Here is a 17,138-nt window from a genome sequence, read left to right as displayed (position 1 = left end):
CAATGAATGATCCCACATTAAGTCTTTGTCAGTTCTCATAGGAGTTTCATATTACATCTGTAGCATGAAAACTCATGTTACAGATTGATGGCATGGTTTTGGTTAGATAGGACTTCCTAACTATTAGAACAAGCCTGCCCCCAAGTGGTAAGATTGTCAAGTAGCAAGTACAGCATAAGTCCCTACCTAAACTTTCTTGCCCTCTATAACCCAAGTCGACTATACAGCTGCCCCATTAGTCTCATAGGCTAGATCAGAGATTTCAGTAATCTGATTCCTTTGTGCATAACATTAAGTCATCCTAGAGGCATCCTTGATTTTGTTGAATACATCAGCTAAAATAATGACAAGACAATGATGACAGGACACTTTATCACAAAGTTATCATCTCTGCAATTTCAGAAGAGCACTGAGGATGTGAGAATTCAAATATAAAGGTTTGATTAAAGAAATAAACTCTCATGAGTATAGTGATTCAACATTTCAAATACAACTCATAGCAAATTGAAAGGCACTCATACAGTATACAGACAGCTTCTCAACATCCCTCAATACTCATTCCTATTCAAAGTGCTCAATTTGGAGTGTGCATCTTAAAAGCATTTGCATAACAAAAAACATCTTATATACAGCAGAACAGTGGTTCAAAAGCAGGTCCTTCTCTTCAGAGGCTCTCTCACAATGGTTGCATTAATTTTAGCTCGTCCAGGGCACCGGGTAGGCAGAGTTCGCAAATGTTTGACCATTTCTTAGATCTTAAAGTGAAATCTTTACCGGGCGAGCTAAAATGAATGCACCCAATCACATACAGAAAGTCACTAATCGCCGGCACAGTGGGGGAGCCCTGCTCAAATCACCTGCTGAGGCCACAGAGGTACAGTAAGCCATGGTTTTGGTACGGACTACTAGTCTGTGTTCGTTTCAAGGCAATATTTACCTTGTAAAATGTCCCCCCGTAACACATACTTTTGGCATTTATACATAATAAACAATATACATGACCACACTAAAAGTAAATTAGTTGGAAATGCAGTTTCAACGGTAAGATAATGAGAAGAAAACGAGAAACAAACCATCTCTGCTGCATGCGTAGCCAGCCCTAGGGGAAAGTGTCACTGTGTAGATATCAAATAAATATGGAACAAAAAAGGACACATCCTGGGAAAAAAGGTTTGTTGGAAATACAACAATCTCAGATTCCAATACAAAATGTTTTCATTAAGATACAGCTGCCCTTAACAGATCTAGTCGCTGAACAAAATGCCCCCAGGGACACGCAAAAACTGCAGAAAAGGGGTAACAGGGGTAACTGGATAGAAGTGACAGACCACACGTTTGATGTGGTTACTTACTTTGTTAATTTGCTCTTATAGTTCCATTCTGGGTCCATCCCCATTGATTCCCACTTCCCAGTCAAATTTAACACACACACACACATCACACCCACGCAAACACACACACACACACAGTAAATTACCCCCCAAATTATTAAACATCTTTGCCAATAAAATAATAAATAAAAGTTCAGCAGTTCACATTCATTTGCTGGTTGGTTGTGTTTTGGTTAAATTGTGTTCACATTTGTCATTGTGGTCCTGTGGCGGTCCTCAGTAGCTCCAGGTCTCTGCGTGTGCTGGTCTGTGTGCAGCCGTAGGCCTCCAGGCCCAGGGGGAGGTAGCGCTCCTGCAGCCCCAGCCCCTCCTCACCCTGCCCAACCAGGATGGAGGCCCACGGAGTGGGGGCAGAGCCACCCTGGAACCCCCAAAACACCAGGCTCTCTGTGAGAGAAACACAAAGTGTCATGTGGAAAATACTGTAATGAGGTGAGCAGAGAAAGAAGAAAAAGTATACATTGCAGAGAAAATACATAGTTGGAGAGACAGCAGGAAGAAAAGAGGAAAACAACAATAACGAGGAACAGAGAATTGGATAGAAAAACCAGACCTGGCCTACAGTAATAGCACCTGCAACAGGGAACCATTTGAGAATGACACCTACCTTTACTCTGCAGATCTGCTGCCTTAGTCATGCCCAGGGGGACCAGATATCGTGCAACACTGACCAAGCCATCGGGCTGCCCTCGCGTTCCCAGAAGTACTATTGACCTAGTCATGAAAATATAAGCAATTATGATTCATCAATTCCCCATCAAGTCAAATGCCTCTGATCAAAATGATAGAACTTCTAACAGACAAAGAAATGCTACCTCTTACAATTCTCTTAAATGCACCTTGTTGCAATAAAACCGATAGAAAAGTGCCAAAAGCGCAAGCCCCACCCAACTGGCACTCCAGGTTAACTAAAGCAAAGCTCAAAGTATTTGAAAGATTTCAAATAGTATTTGAACCCAGGTCTGCAACAGACCACCAACCAGCAAGGCCCTAATTCTTCCCCCTCACCTCTTTGGTAATCCAGTTTTAAGATACTCCTCCATTTTGGAGTCCATTTTGGAGAAAGATCTCTTATTTGTGACTTTTCCAGAGCAGGCATCAACAGAGACCAGGAAGATGCCTGGCTGTGTGAAGGAGAATGTCTCACTGTTCACCTGAGAGAAGACGACGTTGTAGAAAAGTGGGTAAGAGATACAGCTGGCCTGCTACAACCACAAACCGATTCAAAATATGGGTGGTGCTTTTGTATTGATCAATAGTGTGCATACTATTAATAGATTAGTATTTCATTCATAAACATTTATAATGGCCGTTTGATGAAAGTTAAACAACAGCACACCAACAACATGCCAACACTCATTATACACACTGTGATTCTGTGGCAACGGGAAACTATTCTCTAATGTAATACTGTGTTATATTTAAATCTGTGGCACTCACAGTGATAAAGGATTGTGTGTCTCCAGTCTGCTGCTCCTTGCTGCTGAGCGATTTGATCTGAGTTTGGAGGTAGGAGTTCCACGGGTCACTGGAAAACACCAGCTACCAGAAAACACACAGATTAATGCAGGGCTCTTATGTCAGACAACACAACATGAGCTCATTCCTTTTCCAATAGAATTGCATACTAATGGGACAAAGACAGTGTGGGGGACTAGTAGGCTAACCTGAGAGGCCCCACAGTCCTTGCATGGTTGGGTGCTGAGGGTGGGCATGGGGACCACTGCCGAGGGAGTCTTGGTGTATTTGGGGTAGGCCTTGGCCGTGCAGTTACAGGTCAGTTTGGAGGACGACGTGCTGGCCATCACCTTCACTCTCTCGCAGCCCTTAACCGAGCAGTAACTGTGGCCATCGCGCCCCTGCCTCGCCCGCAAATACAGCCACAGCAAGCTGGGAGAGGAGAAAGGCCGGTGTTAATTGAGAGAGAGTGATGAAGGAGAGCGAGACAGACAGGGGCGAATCCTAACTTAAGCAAAATGTTCACTTAAAAATGTTACTTAGTCATACATTGAAGTCAATAGGAGACTAAGTAAAAATTCTAGAGGGAAAGAGAGGTACAGTAAATATAGCCATATGGACAGAGAGACATTAGGGTATAGTGACTCTCACCCCACACTGCGGTCAAAGAAATACTTCCTCTCCAGCAGCCTCTTCTCCAGTTCAGCGAGGGAGAACACAGGCCCATAGTCGCTGATGTCATCGAAGATGTTACTCTGGCGGTCGTTGATGTCAGCCATGACCTGGAAGGTGGTGTCGGACGGGTAGCAGAGACCCACCAGCGCCCAGTCACCTCTGGAGAGAAAATAGGAGTCAACAGGTGACAATGAAGGTTAAAGATCTATCTTACAAACTGACAAACACATCCTCTTATCGCACACACAGCAGAAAAACCAGAGACCTCCTGACCCAAATCCTGACCCAGTGTATTGAGACCGGAACGAGACCAAGACCAGTTTCAATATGGACAAACACCCAGAACAACCACCTTAAAAAGACACACACACACATCAGTCCCAGTGTGCCACTCACTGGTTGAAGTTAATGAGGGAAAGGACAATCTCTCTGGGAGCCGGGCCGTTCCAATGCAGGGTGTAGCTCTTGCTCATCATGAGGATAGGCTGGTACTGCTGGGACAGCGCCCCCTGGCTGTTAATACCCCTCAGCACCAGAGGAGCCTCAGGGTAGTCATCTCTACTGATGGACAGACTGAGGCTGGAAGCTCCCTGGGTCTGGATATACACCTGGAGGAGTAGAGTAGAGTTTGGTATACACCTGGAGGAATAGAGTTTGGTCACTTCTATGCAGTGTATATCCTAAGTAGTGAATAAAGTCACTGGTGATAGGCATTAGGGCCACTGTCCCATCCGTACCTGAGAGTAGGTGCCACTGCAGACCACTCCGTTCCACTGGGTGATGTTGACACAGCCGGGGTGACGGATCAGGTAGTTGTCTGCTCTGCCTACATACGTGTCCCTGTAGCCCGTCACAGAGCCGTCCACGTCATGGAAGATGGAGTTCTTATCCCCGTCCAGATCATTCTCGTCGAACCACTGGCCCGGACGCCCGAAGAATGCCTTCAGACCCACCTGTCACAAACAATAGGTTTTAAAAGACAGACATGACAAAACACAACCAGTGACTTACAAAGATATGTATGGCCTAAAAAGTGATGACGCGCAATTTGGTGTGCAGGTTTCCTAACTTTGATCTTTTAGGTCTATAGTATTTGAGAGTTGAGCTGAATGTATATTATGGTCGTATTCATTAATATAGATTGTAGCAAAACGTTCCTAATGAATTCAACCCAGGTGTCAGTGATGAGCGTTCAACAAAAGTCCTTGAAAGCCATTTTGAAAAGGGATATTTTGAGTTTAGTCAAGCTTGAAAAGTTGAGTCGAGCTTGTCACCACATCCCCGACACTAGAGGGCTCTCCAATTCAGAATGACTTTCATCCAGAACCTCCCCATCTCTCAGCATGGGGTCTCCACCCAACCACTGGTTCCAGTAAAATGCCAACTCAGAGATTCTTCCAACAGATAGGACCGAACCAACGGCCAAAAAGGAAACAGACAGAGGGAAAGAGTGCATGCAGGAAAACAGTGTCTGATCCCTGCACTTCAAAATCAAAGTTTTCAATGTAAACACAAGTGGCACAAAAACTAAACTAGGCCCATCAGAACGGAATCATGACAATGTGCAAACAAGCAGACGGGAAGTTTCAGATGGTTATTTTGCCTGATTTGGCAAAGGAAAACTCCATAGACACTAATGTTTCAGTCAGTGGCCTTTATCAAATCATATCAAATATAAGTTTATTGGTCACATACACGGTGTAGAAGATGTTATAGCGGATGAAGATAAATGCTTATGTTACTAGTTCCAAACAATGCAGTAAAATGTCAAATATATACACAAATAATACTTTTTAAAAAATGTATCTTGAAATGTCAGAACGAATCCAATGAATCCAAATAGCACATAACACTAATGCAATCTATATGTATATACACCAGATTAATCTACTAAGAAGGATATAGGGTGAGCTATGTAAAAAATCCAGTATATATAAATACATAAATGGTGTGTAGAAACAGTGTAACTAAAATGCAATGTACAGTAGTAGAAATATATTATTTAAATACATAGTCCAAAACCCCATGACAAAATGGATAGAATTGCAGGAATTTTGCTTCCGGACCAGAGTCCGGATATAATTATCACATTCTTATCAGACTTTTTGTTTGTAACATCATTATTACGTCAGTATTTGAGAACAACAGAGAAGAGGCAATGGCACTTCTCCTGAAGTGTGCACTCGTAAACTACCCCTCGTGGATTTAAAAGGAAAGGACTGGTCTAAGGAATATGGCAGAAACTCCCTACACCGTGCTTACACCAATCCAATGCATGAGTGTCAGAGAATGAGTGTGCACTTCTAGGATGAAAGGTGGAGTGATGTGATGGCTACTCACAGTGGGCTGGAAGCTAAGCTTGGACAGGTTGTTGCGTGGTGTGAGCTGCCAGGTGTTCTTTAGGTTGAAGCCCACCGCGCTGGTGAAACGCTCCTTCGTCGGGATGTAATTTCGGAATGTGCTCTGAGTGATCCGCACAGGACCGTCATAGATCTGGAAGCCGCGGATCGGGAACGTCCTTTAAAAAATCCGTATGAGAGTCACACAACAAACATGACTAGAGTCACACCGAGCTAACACAAACAACACATGTCACGTTACATTCAAGACAGCATCAGCTGATCCAGAGCATCTACACTGAGTGTACAAAACATTAAGAATACCTGCTCTTTCCATGACAGACTGACCAGGTGAATCCAGATGAAAGCTATTATTCCTTATTGATGTCACTTGTTAAATCCACTTCAATCAGTGTAGATGAAGGGAAGGAGACAGGTTAAAGAAGGATTTTTAATCCTTGAGACAATTAAGACATGGATTATGTATGTGTGCCATTCATAGGGTGAATGGGCAAGACAAGGCAGCAGCTACTCTTCCTGGGATCCAAACATAAAGCACTTGCATTAAATCAAAAGATAAAACAGTACATATAATATAATCATATAACATTATTACACTACTACATATCTACAATAAAAAATGTTTGATACCACTATACAACAATATCACAATGCATGTGTGTCCATGTGTCTGTGTCTCTTCACAGTCCCTGTTGTTCCATAAGATTTATTCTTTTCCTGTTTTTTAAATCTGATTCTACTGCTTGCATCAGTTACCTGATGTGGAATAGTTCCATGTAGTCATGGCTCTATGTAGTACTGTGCGTCTCCATAGTCTGTTCTGGACTTGGGGACTTTGAAGAGACCTCTGGTGGCATGTCTTGTGGGGAATGCATGGGTGTCCGAGCTGCATGCAAGTATTTTAAACAGACAGCTCGGTACATTCAGCTTGTGTCACGGCTGTCATCGGAAGGAGACCAAGGTGCAGTGCGGTGAGCGTACATATTCCTTTTATTTTAATGTCGCCAACAAAACAAGAAACAAAGAAACGACCGTGAAGCTTAACAGGGCTATAGTACCACAAACAAAGAGAACTACCCAAAAACACCAAAGGAAAAAAGGCTGCCTAAGTATGATTCCCAATCAGAGACAACGAATGACAGCTGTCCCTGATTGAGAACCATACCCGGCCAAAACATAGAAATACAAAACATAGAAATAAAGAACATAGAACGCCCACCCAAATCACACCCTGACCAAACCAAATAGATACATAAAAAGGCTCTAAGGTCAGGGCGTGACAGCTTGTCAACACCTCTTTCAAAAAACAAGTAGTTATGAAGTCAATCTCTCTTCCACTTTGAGCCATGAAAGATTGACATGCATGTCATTAATGTTAGGTCTCCGTGTACTTTTAAGGGCCAGCCGTGCTGCCCTGTTCTGAGTCAACTGAAATTTTCCTAAGTCCCTCTTTGTGGCAGCTGACCACACTACTGAACCCGAAGAACATCCAGCCAACTTCATACGACTGTGGGAAGCATTGGAGTCAATATGTGCCAGCATCCCTGTGGAACGCTTTCAACACCTTGTCGAGACCATGCCCCGATGAATTGAGGCTGTTCTGATGGCAAAAGGGGGGGGGAAACTCAATATTAGTAAGGTGTTCTTACTGTTTTGTACACTCAGTTTATAGATATTTATAACACTGGAGAGAAACATTAGGCCTATTGCTAGCTTCATCAGCTTGTTGTCTTATCAGCGGGAAAAAAACTGTCATTGAAGTCTAACTAGATACCCTTCTGTTATGTTGTCTCATTCTATGAAAATTCTGGCTGTGACCAAACATCTAGCCGTTAGTGTGGTCAGGAAGTGTGTAAAAAGGCCAGTACATCCCAGAGAGGGATGACAGGGCCGTCATGAATGAGGGAGTAGCTGGAGAAATCAGGGCATGCAGCAATTAGCTGTTACCACGTTTTACAGCCTCCAGAGAGTGAGCAGCCAGAGAAGGGGATATGCAAAGCACCAGATGTTATAAACTTTTATATCACCCTTTATGTAGTATGACTTTGCTTATAAATAATTTTTTAAGCAATAACTTAGTGCTTATGGAGACTTTATAAATGCTCTTTAATTCCTTTCTAAGTTGTAGTCTGTTTAAAGTGGGACCAAACCCTCAACCCTGATATAACAACCTGTCATACAGGCTCCTTACCAATTGTGTTTTTTGGGGTGCTGTTTTGAACTTTTTTTGTACATAATGCTTCTGCCATCGTTTCTTATGACCGAAAAAAGCTTTTGGACATCAGAACAGCGATTTCTCACCTTGAACTGGAGAATATTTTTTTCTTTAAATGAGTCGTAAGTAAAGGATATACTGCTCCTCCCAGACCAGGCCCAAATCCCCGTTATTCATATGAAGAGGAGACGTTGTTACAGAGGTCGTAGAGCCGGATGCCTGGCGAGACTGCGTCGGCGAGTGGATAATCCGCCTTTACCCTCCATTATACTGGCAAACATGAAATCACTAGAGAATAAACTGGATGACCTCCGTTCGAGACGATCCTATCAATGGGACATTAAAAACTGTAATATCCTGTTTCATCAAGTCGTGGCTGAACAAGGACATGGATAATATACAGTTAGCTGGGTTTACCATGCATCGGCAAGACAGAACAGCAGCCTCCGGTAAGATCAGGGAGGGTGGTGTGTCTTTGTCAACAACAGCTTGTGTGCAAGCTCTAATATTAAGAAAGTCTCAAGGTTTTGTTTACCTGAGTTAGAGTACCTCATGATAAGCTGTAGACAACACTATTCTTCGTAGCTGTCTATTATCCACCACAAACCGATGCTGGCACTAAGACCGCACTCAACGAGCTGTATAAGGCCATAAGCAAACAAGAAAATACTCATCCAGAGGTGGCGCTCTTAATGGCTGGGGACTTTAATGTAGGAAAACTGAAATCTGTTTTACCTCATTTTTATCAGCATGTCACATGTGCAACCAGAGGGGGGGGGACAAAACTCCAGATCACCTTACTCCACACACACAGAAGTGTACAAAGCTCCCTCTCACCCTCTATTTGGCAAATCTGATCATAACTCTATCCTCCTGATTCCTGCGTACAAGCAAAAATTCAAACAGGAAGTACCAGTGATGCGCTCAACACAGAAGTGGTCTGATGAAGCGGGTGCTAAGCTACAGGACTGTCTCGCTAGCACATACTGGAATATGTTCCGGGATTCATCCGATGCCATTGAGGAGTATACCACATCAGTCACCTGCTTCATTAATACATGCATCTACGGCGTCGTCCCTACAGTGACCATACATACATATCCCAACCAGAAGCCATGGATTACAGGAAACATCTGTACTGAGCTAAAGGCTAGAGCTGACGCTTTCAAGGAGCGGGACAATAATCCGGACGCTTATAATAAATCCCATTACGCCCTCCGACGAACCATCAAACAGGCAAAGCATCAACACAGGACTAAGATCGAATCCTACTACACCTGCTCTGATGCTCGTCGGATGTGGCTTGCAAAGAGAAATCCAGCCGTGAGCTGTCCAGTGACGCAGACAATTAAGCCTTCTATGCTCACTTCGAGGCAAGCAACACTGAACCAAGCATGAGAGCATCAGCTGTTCCGGATGACTGCAATCACACTCTCTGTAGCCAATATGAGTAAGACCTTTGAATCTTCAGGATCGGACTCTTTTATTCAATTTTGCCTAAAATTATATACCCAAATCTAACTGCCTGTAGCTCAGGACATGAAGCAAGGTAATGTATATTCTTGATACCATTTGAATGGAAATACTTTGAAGTTTGTGGAAATGTGAAAATAATGTAGGGGAATATAGAACAATAGATCTGGTAAAAGATAATACAAAGAAAAAAAACATGATTTTTTTTGTATTTTCCTTTTGTACCATCATATTTGAAATGCAAGAGAAAGGCCATAATGTATTATTCTAGCCCAGCTACAATTTAGATTTTGGCCACTAGATGGCAGCAGTGTATGTGCAACGTTTTAGACTGATCCAATGAACCATTGCATATCTGTTCAAAATGTTGTATTAAGACTGCCCAAATGTGCCTAATTGGTTTATTAATACATTTTCAAGTTCATAATTGTGCACTCTCCTCAAACAATAGCATGGCATTATTTCACTGTAATAGCGACTGTAAATTGGACAGTGCAGGTATATTAACAAGAATTTAAGCTTGTTGCTTACAACCTCATGCCAATCACATTAGCCTACGGTAGTTCAACCGTCCCACGGGGGACACACCGATCCTGTATTATCCACGCCAAACTTGGTGCAAAACCAGATTAACAAGAATTTAAGCTTTCTGCCCATATCAGATATGTCTATGTCCTGAGAAATGTTCTTGTTACTTACAACCTCATGCTAATCACATTAGCCTACGTTAGCTCAACCGTCCCGTGGGGGGACACCGATCCCGTAGAGGTTCATTTAGGGATAGGTTATAAATCATGCAGCGCCGTGTGTCACGAACGCAGATTTTAGAGAAACAACAAATCTCGGTACATAAGTGTCTTATATCAGCTGAAAGCTTAAATTCTTGTTAATATAACTGCACTGTCCAATTTACAGTAGCTATTTCTGCGAAAAAAATGCCATGCTATTGTTTGAGGAGAGCTACTAACAACAAAACACTTTTTTCACCACGATAGGTTTGAGAAATGCACCTCTAAAGGTGAAATGTGTACTTACATTCTAAGATCTTGCTCTGATTTATCATCCAAAGGGTCCCAGAGATAACATGAAGTGTTGTTTTGTTAGATAAAATCCTTTTTCATATCCTAAAAAGGCCCATATAGCATGCACGATTGATTTTGTATTTCCACTCGTTCAATTTGTAAAGAAAGGAATCTGTGAAAATCTAACCCTAAACGTTGTTTCAACTAGTCAAATCACGTTCGTATTTATTCCTCCGAGATCCTAGAATGTAACCAGACATCACTATATCATTAGGTGTGTAGTATATCCTATAGGACACCAAATTTGGTCAGAGAGCGGCGCCTTTATGGCACGCCGATGACGCGGGCGGTCTTCACTTGATTGACTGTAACTTTGTAAAATAAGCACCAATTGGGGTCAAACAAAGCTAGCTAAATAGCCAATGAGCTGGGCTCAGAAACCCAGTATCTGTTGCACAATGTTGCTGCTAACCTTGTGGAACATCAAGCCTTTTCGTTTTGGACAAAAATTATAAGAATATGGAGAGTTATGAAGTTATGAAAACTGGGTGTTTTGCAAATGTTGAACATATAATATAACTAATACTGGAAAAGCTAAATCAAAGTCCAAGTATACAGATTTTATATTCTTGCAGAAAAATGTAATGTGAATGTAAACGTCTCCTTCACGATTTGCCTGGGTGACCTGGGTGACTTTTCTCATACTTCAAGTTATCCGTCTGAAACGTTGCACATACACTGCTGCTATCTTGTGGACGCCGTCGGAATTACAACCAGAGTGATGGGTAGATTTGGGCCCTTTCTGTTGCATTTCAAAGATGGTGATAGAAAGAAAATGGAAAAAAAACGTTGTTTTTTCTTCTACCAGATCTATTGTGTTATATTCTCCTATATTCAATTCACATTTCCACAAACTTCAAAGTGTTTCCTTTCAAACGGTTCCAAGAATATGCATATCCTTGCTTCAGGGCCTGAGCTACTGGTACTTAGATTTGGGTATGTCATTTTAGGTGAAAATTGAACAATAATGCCTAACCCTAATCTTAAATTAAGACCAAAAAGCACATTTTTGTTCTCATTCATTATTTGACATATAGCCAATTTTGACTTTGCAGCTAGCAGAAATCGCTCAGTTCTTCCTCAAAGACAAGACACATCCCAATAAACGTTCAATGCTCTCTTTTTTTCTACTGAAAAATGTTTTCCGTTGCATACCTTAATGAACCCGAACCTGAGGACTGTCTCTGACTGTGGGTGGGTTACAGCCTGCTCCCTGTCCCTGATCCAAGTGCTCTTCCGCAACTGCTCTCCGTGACTGTAACTTTCTCAGACTAATTTCTCATTGGTCACTGTAAGCAACGCTTTGATTCATTTTTTCCTTTCAGTCACTGTTTATCAAAGGAGGCTTACTACGCGGATGGAGGAAATTGGTTCTCAGGAAACACAGAAGTGATACAAACATTAAAAAAAACATGTATCCTATTACAGGAAGTTAGTCAAAGCAGTACTTCCCTTACAAGAGCAATGCACCTCTCCAACACTATCTACAGTTTTTTATTACAATATTCTTCACACATGCACACACGAGAACACGCACACCTGTTCCTGGGTAGTGTCCTCATCTTGCCGTCTGCTCCTCCCTGGCCCCAGTACTTGTTCTGGCCTCCGTTGAAGCCACGGTTCCGGCTCTCTCCCACAAACAGAGACTGAGTCACTTCCTGACTGGAACCCTCGTCCTTAGGATAACTACCGTCACTGACGGAGGGAGAGGAAAGGGACAGGATGTGTTTTTGAGCATAAGTGTATGTGTAGTGGGGGTGTTAGGAATGTACAGACAGAAACACAGGTGTAGAAACAGACACAGGAGCCTTGGTACATACCTCGCAAAGGAGAGTCCCACCCCATTGTCTGCAAATCTATAACCAGAGAGAATGAATGCATCATTCATTCTGCATTGTAGACGTGCACTGTGTGAGAGCTCCACTGAGTAGGGCTAACCCAGAAGTGTAGGAGTCACCAGTTCAATGTCATCCATAGCCTTGAGGACTGAGAAAGAGGGACTCCTGGCCCTTTGCCACATCCGAGATGGCCACTTGATAACATGTTAGCTTAGCATGCTAGCTACTAATTCTAATGCAAGTTGCTACAGTAAAACCTGAGTCACTTCTGAGACACTCTTCTCTGTGCGAATCATACAGGGACATGGAAGACAGAAGCGATGAGATGTGACTACTGCACAGCACATTGATGAACAAGGATACAGTAACCACATTCATGGGCTCAATGAGATGACATTACAGCACTCACCCAGAGTTCTGAATGGTAATGTCACCGCCTCGTATCCAGGCTCCGAGGTCGTTGTTCTTAAAGGCGATGAGTGTGTCGATGAGAGCAGCCACCCTGGGACGGTTTGGGTCTGCATTCTCATGTGGACGGAACCTGAAACAGACCCATGTGTAATATGGGTATAGAAACACACACTCTTGATCTCTCTCTCTCTGACACACAGATGCATAGCACTCTCTTAGAAAATACACACAGTCAAACACTACGCACACAAACACACAAACACTACGCACACAGACAAACACTCCGCACACAAACGCACACAGACAAACACTACGCACACAGACACACACAGACAAACACAACGCACACAGACACACACAAACACAACGCACACAGACAAACAAACAAACGCACACAGACAAACAAACACACTCAGTCCTCACCTTCACACACAAACACACACAGCGTAAGCAGTGGTCTTAGATGGCCTAAGCTATTTTCTTTCTATCTGTTGAAGAAGAGGCTTGTATTTGGACAGACTGGTGCAGATTGGAGCCTTGTTTTGTCTGTAAACACAAACCTGCCAGACCCTCCAGACTACTGTACAAGGAGAGTACCGACCAGTACAGACTATCAAAGTCCAGTACAGACCATACCATATAAACTACATACCATCTACAGTAAGTGCTGTAGAGATAGATACTAACTAAACCACAGCCTACTAGACCAAGTAAATATATAGACTATGATTGATCCAAATGATTGATCCCTGCATGTCGAAATGTAATTCTAAATGCAATGTAGTTTGACCTGTATTCTTACCTGGCGTTGTTGTCCAGACACAGGTACTCCCGGGGGTCTGCAGCACTGGCATTGGTGGTCTTCACACCTTTATCAATGAAGAGCCCAGCCTGGGTAACACAAACAGGTATGGGAACTATGGTCATAAAGGAGCCGGACAGTTTTACATGTGAGTGTCGTAATAGCACACAGTAGCAACTCTGTGAAATAGATATATTGTCAAATGTACGGGATATAAGAGTGTAGTGTGTAATGTGCAGTTCAAGTGTGAATGCAATGTAATGAGACTGTGTATATACCATAGGTATACACTACCGGTCAAAAGTTTTAGAACACCTATTCAATCAAGGATTTTCTATATTTTTGCTATTTTCTACATTGTAGAATAATAGTGAAGACATCAATACTATGAAATAACACATATGGGATCATGTAGTAACCAAAAGTGTTAAACAAATCTAAATATATTTTATATTTGAGCTTCTTCAAATAGCCACCCTTTGCCTTGATGACAGCTTTGCACACTCTTGGCATTCCCTCAGCCAGCTTCATGAGGTAGTCACCTGGAATGCATTTCAATTACCAGGTGTGCCTTCTTAAAAGTGAAGTTGTGGAATGTGTTTGAGCCAATCAGTTGTGTTGTGACAAGATAGGGTTGGTGTACAGAAGATAGCCTTATTTGGTAAAAGACCAAGTCCATATTATGGCAAGAACAGCTCAAATAAGCAAAGAGAAACGACAGTCCATCATTACTTTAAGACATGACAAGTCAATCCGGAACATTTCAAGAACTTTGAAAGTTTCTTCAAGTGCAGTTGCAAAAACCATCCAGTGCTATGATGAAACTGGTTCTCATGAGGACCGCCACAGGAAAGGAAGACCCAGAGTTACCTCTGCTGCAGAGGATAAGTTAAGTAGAGTTACCAGCCTCAGAAATTGCAGCCCAAATAAATGCTTCACAGAGTTTAAGTAACAGACACATCTCAATATCAACAGTTCAGAGAAGACTGTGTGAATCAGGCCTTCATGGTTGTATTGCTGCAAAGAAACCACTACTAAAGGACACCAATGCGAAGAAGAGACTAGCTTCGGCCAAGAAACACGATCAATGGACATTAGATCGGTGGAAATTTGGCCTTTGGTCTGGAGTCCAAATTGGAAATCTTTGGTTCTAACCAACGTCTTTGTGAGACGCGGTGTGGGTGAACAGATGATCTCCGCATGTGTATTTCCCACTGTAAAGCATGGAGGAGGAGGTGTTATGGCGTGGGGGTGCCTTGCTGGTGACACTGTCTAATTTATTTAGAATTCAACTTAACAAGCATGGCTACCACAGCATTCTGCAGCGGTACGCCATTCCATCTGTTTTCATTTGTTTTTCAACAGGACAATGACCCAACACACCTCCAGGCTATGTAAGGCCTATTTTACCAAGAAGGAAATTGATGGAGTGCTGCATCAGATGACCTGGCCTCCACAATCCCCCGACCTCAACCAAATTGATATGGTATGGAGTGAGTCGGATCGCAGAGTGAAGGAAAAGCAGCCAACAAGTGCTCAGAAAATGTGGGAACTCCTTCAAGACTGTTGGAAAAGCATTCCAGGTGAAGCTGGTCATCAAGGCAATGGGTGGCTATTTGAAGAATCTCAAATATAAAATATATTTTGATTTGTATAACACTTTTTTTGGTTACTACATGATTCCATATGTGTCATTTCACCGTTTTGATGTCTTCACTATTATTCTACAATGTAGAAAATAGTAAAAATAAAGAAAAACCCCTTGAAGGAGTAGCTGTTCTAAAAGTTTTGACCAGTAGTGTATAACTGAAGCATAGTCTTGAGACTGTAAGCTCACTCCTTATGAGAGAGGCACTTGTGGTCAGAGTGGACAATGGGCTCCCAGTTCACCTAACCTAATTTTGCTATTAAGACCGAGAAACAGAAGCCTATTACAAATGCTAGTGTGCGTGTCTGTGTGCGGCGAGTGAGGTGGGTGTGCATGTGGAGTCCTTTTTATCCTCTTAAGGATCCAACCCTCCCCCCCCCCCCCCCCCCCCCCCCCCGCCTAAAATGACAGTACTGCCTGCAGCTCAGGACCTGAAGCAAGGATATGAATATTCTTGATATCATTTGAAAGGAAACACTTTGACATTTGTGGAAATGTGAAAATAATGTAGGAGAATATAACACAATAGATCTGGTAAGAGAAAATACAAAGAAAAAAAACATGCATTTTTTTTCCATCTCTAACGTTCCTCCTTCTCTCGCGCGCCTTTGCTTCGTCACAGGAAACAACCGAACTCTGACCAATCAGCGCAGCTTTTAATGTTGCTAGGTTTCTCGTGGGCGTGGTTTTGCACCAAGTTTGGCATGGATAAAAAGGACTCGTACATGTGTAAGGTTTTGAGTGAGAGCTGGCATACTGTATGTGGGCGAAATCAGACAATTGGAAGAGCTCTTACTACTTTGTGTATGTGATCCCTGCGGGAATTTAACGCCAAGACCTTGGTGTTGTTAGCACCCTGATTTTACCAGCTGAGCCACACAGAACCACAGTGTTTTTGTCTTTCACACAGTGCTGCCAGTGAGTGGTACCTTAAAGTTGGAGTGCACACGGTTGTTGTAGAAGATCCCCAAAGGGGTCAGTTCGGCCCGGGTCTCTGGAACCAGCCCATGAGAGTCCCCTGTGGATGAGCTGTGGAACACATACCATATCCCAGCATCCTTTAGGATGACATGGGGGGGTGAATGGAGTGAAAAATAATAATGATCCTGGAGTAATAATCAATCAAATGTATTTAGAAGCTCTTTTTACATCAGTAGATGTCACAAAGTGTTTATACAGAAACCCAGCCTAAAACCCCAAACAGCAAGCAATGCAGATGTAGAAGCACGGTGGCTAGGAAAAACTCCCTAGAAAGGCAGGAACCTAGGAAGAAACCTAGAGGAACTAGGCTCTGACGGGTGGCCAGTCCTCTTCTGGCTGTGCCAGGTGGAGATTATAAGAGTACATGGCCATTAAGGCCAGATCGTTCTTCAAAATGTTCAAATGTTCATAGATGACCAGCAGTGTCAAACAATAATCAAAGTGGTTATAGAGGGTGCAACAAGTCAGCACCTCAGGAGTAAATGTCAGTTTGCTTTTCATAGCCGAGCATTCAGAGGTCGAGACAGCAGGTATGAGAGAGAGAGAGAGAGAGAGAGAGAGAGAGAGAGAGAGAGCGAGAGAGAGAGAAAACTGCACAGAGAGAGTACTGTCATTGAGTATTACACAGAGAGAGTACTGTCCTTGAGTATTGCACAGAGAGAGTACTGTCCTTGAGTATTGCACAGAGAGAGTACTGTCATTGAGTATAATGCACAGGCACATTGATACAATTGTGCTTGAACTAGAACAGTAAGGTCTTGATGTTGAACTTTATCTCCTGGTTGAAGCCATCATTTATTGCTG

General features: G+C 42.7%; 1 protein-coding gene across 2 annotated transcripts in view; it reads right to left on the bottom strand.

Annotated features, from left to right (window-relative positions):
* Positions 1-355: 355 nt before the first annotated feature.
* The window catches only part of LOC129853239 (cell surface hyaluronidase-like), a 39,530-nt gene continuing 22,747 nt past the window's right edge, over positions 356-17,138 (bottom strand). For both annotated transcript variants that reach the window (XM_055919050.1, XM_055919052.1), the window contains exons 11-24: positions 16,283-16,411; positions 13,706-13,794; positions 12,902-13,033; positions 12,475-12,510; positions 12,194-12,349; positions 5,865-6,042; positions 4,262-4,477; positions 3,921-4,132; positions 3,501-3,683; positions 3,059-3,281; positions 2,832-2,933; positions 2,400-2,545; positions 1,999-2,105; positions 356-1,778 (exon numbers count right to left, since the gene is read on the bottom strand). In XM_055919050.1, the coding sequence (XP_055775025.1) occupies positions 1,585-1,778; positions 1,999-2,105; positions 2,400-2,545; positions 2,832-2,933; positions 3,059-3,281; positions 3,501-3,683; positions 3,921-4,132; positions 4,262-4,477; positions 5,865-6,042; positions 12,194-12,349; positions 12,475-12,510; positions 12,902-13,033; positions 13,706-13,794; positions 16,283-16,411 (2,103 nt within the window). In that variant the 3' untranslated portion in view covers positions 356-1,584. The remainder of the gene's footprint in view (positions 1,779-1,998; positions 2,106-2,399; positions 2,546-2,831; positions 2,934-3,058; positions 3,282-3,500; positions 3,684-3,920; positions 4,133-4,261; positions 4,478-5,864; positions 6,043-12,193; positions 12,350-12,474; positions 12,511-12,901; positions 13,034-13,705; positions 13,795-16,282; positions 16,412-17,138) is intronic.

Source organism: Salvelinus fontinalis, chromosome 4, assembly GCF_029448725.1.
Source record: "Salvelinus fontinalis isolate EN_2023a chromosome 4, ASM2944872v1, whole genome shotgun sequence".
Lineage (NCBI taxonomy): Eukaryota > Metazoa > Chordata > Actinopteri > Salmoniformes > Salmonidae > Salvelinus > Salvelinus fontinalis.
Note: the sequence above shows the minus strand (reverse complement) of the source record. Positions and strands in the feature narration are given on the sequence as shown.